The sequence below is a fragment of the Eptesicus fuscus genome, chromosome 2, assembly GCF_027574615.1.
Source record: "Eptesicus fuscus isolate TK198812 chromosome 2, DD_ASM_mEF_20220401, whole genome shotgun sequence".
NCBI lineage: Eukaryota > Metazoa > Chordata > Mammalia > Chiroptera > Vespertilionidae > Eptesicus > Eptesicus fuscus.
The window spans coordinates 50,332,593-50,338,753 of NC_072474.1; the positions used below are offsets into that span (position 1 = coordinate 50,332,593).

At 36.2% G+C, this 6,161-nt stretch overlaps 1 protein-coding gene across 2 annotated transcripts in view; it reads left to right on the forward strand.

Annotated features, from left to right (window-relative positions):
- EIF4E (eukaryotic translation initiation factor 4E) overlaps positions 1–5,865 on the forward strand; it is a 44,543-nt gene extending 38,678 nt beyond the window's left edge. For both annotated transcript variants that reach the window (XM_054727238.1, XM_008143521.3), the window contains 3 exons: positions 147–260; positions 2,912–3,051; positions 5,096–5,865. In XM_054727238.1, the coding sequence (XP_054583213.1) occupies positions 147–260; positions 2,912–3,051; positions 5,096–5,210 (369 nt within the window). In that variant the 3' untranslated portion in view covers positions 5,211–5,865. The remainder of the gene's footprint in view (positions 1–146; positions 261–2,911; positions 3,052–5,095) is intronic.
- The last annotated feature ends 296 nt before the right edge of the window (positions 5,866–6,161 follow it).

The following is a 6,161-nucleotide window of genomic DNA, read 5'->3' on the forward strand; positions in this document are numbered from 1 at the left end:
TGGCATTAAGTTCTGTATGCTTTTATTCCACTACATCATTTGTGGGGAATCAAGTGAAATGTTGACAGGATATTGCTTGCTGTTTCTAGAAATGATCTCTTAAAAGTAACAATATTGTCTAATATTGTTGTCTTCTAACATTGTAGGATGGTATTAAACCTATGTGGGAAGATGAGAAAAACAAACGAGGAGGACGATGGCTAATTACGTTGAACAAACAGCAGAGGCGAAGTGACCTCGATCGCTTTTGGCTAGAGACAGTAAGGTTTTAAAATTATAAAACAGTTTGGAATACTAAGTCTAATTTACATTAGTTACTTAATCGAAGAGAATATAAGAATGCCCACTCTAGAAAATCTAAGCCAGCAATTAATTTTGTTCTATCATGTGAGTTTGTATGTTTTACATACTAGTACAGTGAAACCCTCTACCACATTACAAATCAGATACAAAGTGATTGGCAATTGATCTGACCTTCCTCAAAAAACTCATTCTGATCATTACATCAACTTCAAAATCATAGGACCTCACATTTTGTATAATGTCTTTATAACCCTCTCAGAGTATTGTTTTGTATACTAAACTTTGTAGATCAATGAAGCAAACAATAAGATTGTAGTTTCATCATTCAGTTTGTTGTGATATAACCTGTAACTATTGGCTTCATTCATATTCATATATACATATATGGCCTATATAATAAAAAGGTTAATATGCAAATTGACTGAAGGGCCCAACACAGGAGCTGCCCCCTGGTGGTTAGTGCACTCCCACAGGGGGAGCGCCGCTCAGCCAGAAGCTGGGCTCACAGCTGGCAAGTGCAGCGGTGATGGCGGGAGCCTCCTCCACCTCCGCGCAGCGCTAAGGACTGATGGCTTAGGCCTGAGGCTTCAGTTGCCGCCACCCTCTGCAGGGCAATCGATGGTGGGGGGGAGCAGCTCGGCGATCGATTGCCCCGCAGAGGGTGGCGGCAGCTGGGGCTGCGAGGGCTGAGCCCCTTTCATGAATTTCGTGCATCAGACCTCTAGTATATATATGAAATACTAGAGACCCGGTGCAAAAATTTATGCACTCAGTGGGGTTCCCTCAGCCCAGCCTGTGCCCTCTTGCAGTCCGGGAACCCTCAGGGGATGTCCAATGGTAGAGAGGCTTCTGGCTAAGTGGTGCTCCCCCTGTGGGAGTGCACTGACCACGAGGGGACAGTTCCTGCATTGAGCGTCTGCCCCCTGGTGGTCAGTGCGTGTCATAGCCACTGGTCATTTTGCCATTCGGTTGATTTGCATATTAGCCTTTTATTATATAGGATGAGATAATAGGCATTTTCTATAGTGAGAGGTTCTAAACCCCACGTTTTTAGGAGAAGGAATCATAGTCTTTCTTGTATCTCTAGCCCTTGACACATTGTGTGGTTTATAGTTAGCACTTAAGTGAAGCAATCTATAATAATAAAAGCATAATATGCTAATTAGGTCGGACAGCCAATGACCTTCCAGATGAAGCTGGGACGGCAGGGGCGAGGCAGAGGCGGTTAGCGGCAATCAAGTAGGCAGGCAGGCGAGTCATTAGGAGCCAGCGGTCCTGGTCCTCGAGTTAATACATATTTGAGTGACTGATTTTTTTCTTTTGTTGTTAATCCTCAACTGAGGATTTTTTTCATTAGTTTTTAAAGAGAGTGGAGGAGAGGGGTAGAGACATAAAGAAACATTGATGTGAAAGAGACACATTGATTGGTTGCCTCCGCATGCGCCCCAACCAGGGGCAGGATGGGGATGGAGCCTGCAACTGAGGTATGGGGTCCCCCATACCCCCTTTCAGTTCATGGGCCCATCCTCTGACCAGTTAGCCAAACCAGTGAGGGAATTTTTTCTTTTGTTTTATTTGTCTTTTTTTTTTTAAAGAAGGGACTTAATTTTGCTTTTGGGAGAGATTATCAGTAAATACCATTTTATATTTCAACATTGAAAAGTTGTTTTAGCCGAAACCGGTTTGGCTCAGTGGATAGAGCGTCAGCCTGCAGACTGAAGGGTCCCAGGTTCGATTCCGGTCAAGGGCATGTACCTTGGTAGCGGGCACATCCCCGATAGGGGGTGTGCAGGAGGCAGCTGGTCGATGTTTCTCTCTCATCGATGTTTCTAGCTCTCTATCCCTCTCTCTTCCTCTCTGTAAAAAATCAATAAAATATATTTTTAAAAAGTTGTTTTAGTTTTTCAAGATGATAAAAGTTCTAGAAATAGATGGTGGTAATGGTTGCACCTGTTGTGAATATACCTAATGTCACTGAACTGTACACTTCAAAATGGCTGAAATGGTAAATTTTTAATGTTATGTGTATTTACTACAATTAAACATTAGAAAGTGTTCATGAAAAACAATAAGCAGCAGCACAGTAAATTAATATTAATAAAATAACTCAACTTTTATAGGGGTCCTGATATCATTTGCCCAATTTGCTGAGAAATATTTTTTCATTTTTATTTTTTTGATATACTTTTATTGATTTCAGAGAGGATGGAAGAGGGAGAGAGAGATAGAAACACCAATGATGAGAGAGAATCATTGATCGGCTGCCTCCCGCACACCCCCTACTGGGGATCAAGTCTGCGACCCAGGCATGTGCCCTTGACTGGAATTGAACCCGGGACCCTCCAGTCCGCAGACCGACACTCTATCCACTGAGCCAAACCAGCTAGGGCTGCTGAGAAATTTAAAGTGACTGTTAATGTTCTTGATATTAACCAAGGAAACAAAGAAGCAAATGAAAACATTAAAACATAAATATAATGTAGACATTCAAAAAGTCAACTCGATTTAAACCTATTTTTTTGTATATATACAAATAATGAGACATTTGCAGTAGAATAAGCTGTTTTTAATCAATTGGATGTAATTGGGATTGGCTTTTGTTTTTAAGCTGCTGTGCCTTATTGGAGAATCTTTTGATGACTACAGTGATGATGTATGTGGAGCCGTTGTTAATGTTAGAGCTAAGGGTGATAAGATAGCAATATGGACTACTGAATGTGAAAACAGAGATGCTGTTACACATATAGGGTAAGTTTTGCTCTTTGTGTATTTCTTTTAAAATATTAAGATAATCAAAAGCAGGGTAGTTTTATTTGTAGCTTTAGAAATTCTTGTATTTGTAGATCATTATTTTCCTTGTATTGTTTTCATGAAAACTTTTGTCTACTTTGGCATGTAGCATATTAATTTATCAATGAGAATATAAGTTTTTCTACTTTAAAATGGTACTACTAAGTGTATAATCCTCATAATAATGCAGTGAGAATTGGTGAATATTATACTTATATTTTGTGCTTGTGTGTACATTGTACATAGAGTTTTTATTGAAATTTAAGTGACACTATTTTGGTTTTGCCCATATTTAAAACCCACATGTCTAAGCTTTAATCTTTTTTTTGGGTGGAAAGCGCCTAATATTCTTTGTAAAAATTGCCTGTCTTTTGTTTTTTTCTTTCAAACATCAGTCAGTTAACTAGGATTTTCTTCTTACTACAGTTAAATTAGTAAGATTTGATTTTAAACTTTGTGTTAAAATTAGGTATTGGCCATAGGTCATAAAATGTTTGGTTTGCCTTTTGTGATTTTTCAAACATTAATTCTCTGAATCCTTCTGAATTAAAAGATATGAGCATGCTCCAGGTTTTCTGTAGGTTTCTGTAAGAGAAAGGAGATGATTGTTGATTTGTCATATTTCTCATTTTCCTGTCAGCATCAAAACTTAATTGTGGGAGTTTTATATATCTTTGAAAACAAGTTAAAGAAATTAAATGTGATTTTCTTTCCTCAGAAAATTTTGTATTTGTGTCAGAGTTTTGAAATGTTTATAATTTGACTTCTCCATGGATAGAATTTTTCTTCTTGTTTTTTTTTTAATTTATTTTTTTTAACCTGTCCAAGTTGTGTGGCTCAGTGCTCTTGTTTTCTGGCATTTTTAATGATTTAGTATAATTGAAAGGGTTATATTGTGTCATAATGTAAATCTGATGATAATGGTTATGATTTTAGTTATCATAAAATTATTATCAGATACCTTCATCAAGGGAAGGTATTGAAATCTTCTGGAGGGTGGAGTATAAAATAAAACTGTCTTAGTGTCATATTGGAGTATTTAATTTAATTTTGGTGCTTATTTTTGAAATTTTGATTTTTTTTCTCAGGTTAAAGATCCATTTTCCTTGTCACCTTTATCTCTCATACTTTTGCTTTTAGTTGTAGCCACAGCCTTATTTTTGTTCCTCAGTCTTCAAAATGCACTTCATTCTCTTGGCATTATACTTTTGACCTCATAACTTTTAACCCTTTGCACTCGCTTGCTTTTTTCTTCTATTCGGGATTTAATGCTAACCGTGTCGAGTCATACTCGACATCCGAGTGCAAAAGGTTATTAAAGGGGACATTTCTGTAATTTCACAGGTGAGATTAGCACCTAATATAGTAACACAGCCCCTATACTTAACCCTCTTTGGCACTTAACACATTTTGTTCTTAAAATAGTGGCACGTCTTATTGAGAGTTAGGTTGTAGAGTTAGTATAAAAGGCAGAAATCATGGGTGTTCTAGATTGTCCAGAAGATAACATAAATTGCCTTCAATTTTTGTCTGTGCAATCATGTAGTAGGTATAGTAAATGTAATTGTGCAGTAATATATAGTATTTACTAGGGTTTATATGTAAAATTGTAGCACTTTAGACCAGGGAATGTAAAAACATGTTCACGTAATTTTATTTTTTATTTTAATTACACTGTGTTAGCTCCATCATGTGTATTTGTGATTGTTTGTAAATAATCAAATACTATAAATACCATGCCCAGGGACTGTTCCTGCTGTGCTTATTATTGATTTATTAATAATTATCACAGTACCCTGATACATAGTAATCTCAAATATTGGTTAATTAGATTAACCAAGATTATTGTGAAAATGAATAAATTTTGCTAAAAGGAAAAGGGTATGCAATTTCCTTTTTCACTCTCTAGCCTAGGTATTTTTCTTTTAGAATAAAGAATAATAATACTGAATTTGATGTGTGCATGAATAAAAATTAATGGCCACTTTTCTTTTTCTTCTAGGAGGGTATACAAGGAAAGGTTAGGACTTCCTCCAAAGATAGTGATTGGTTATCAGTCCCATGCAGACACAGCTACTAAGAGCGGCTCCACCACTAAAAATAGGTTTGTTGTTTAAGAAGACACCTTCTGAGTATTCTCATAGGAGACTGCGTCAAGCAATCGAGATTTGGGAGCTGAACCAAAGCCTCTTCAAAAGCAGAGTGGACTGCATTTAAATTTGATTTCCATCTAAATGTTGCAAAGATATAAGAGAAGTCTCATTCACCTTTGTCTTGTACTTCTGTGTTCATCTTTTTTTTTTTTTTTTTTTTGGCTAGAATGTCCACTTTACCCAATCAAAGAATTACAGTACACATCATCCCCAGAATCCATTAATGTGTTTCTGGCCCACTCTGTAATAGCTTAGAAGAATTATTATTACAAACATATTACCCATCCACAATGTTAAAAAAGAACTTGCATTTCTACACCTTACAGGAAAAGAATTCTGTTTATGTTCCATTGTATGCAGGAGCATATTTTGCTGGTTTGAAAGAGTATGATGCATACAGTTTTCTAGCAATTTTCTTTGTTTCTTTTTACAGCATTGTCTTTGCTGTACTCTTGCTGGTGGCTGCTAGATTTTAATTTATTTGTTTCCCTACTTGATGACATTAGTGATTCTGATTTCACTTTTTCATTTGTTTTGCTTTTGTTTTTCCCCCTCATGTAATATTGGTGAAGGATCCAGGAATATGACACAAAGGTGGAATAAACATTAATTTTGGGCATTCTTTGGTAATTTTTTGTTTTTTTGTAACTACAAAGCTTTGCTACAAATTTATGCATTTCATTCAAATCAGTGATCTATGTTTGTGTGATTTCCTAAACATAATTGTGGATTATAAAAAATGTAACATCATAATTACATTCCTAATTAGAATTAGTATGTCTGTTTTTGTATCTTTATGCTGTATTTTAACAATTTGTATTACTTAGGTTATTTTGCTTTGGTTAAAAAATGGCTCAAGTAGAAAAGCGGTCCCATTCATATTAAGACAGTGTACAAAACTGTAAATAAAATGTG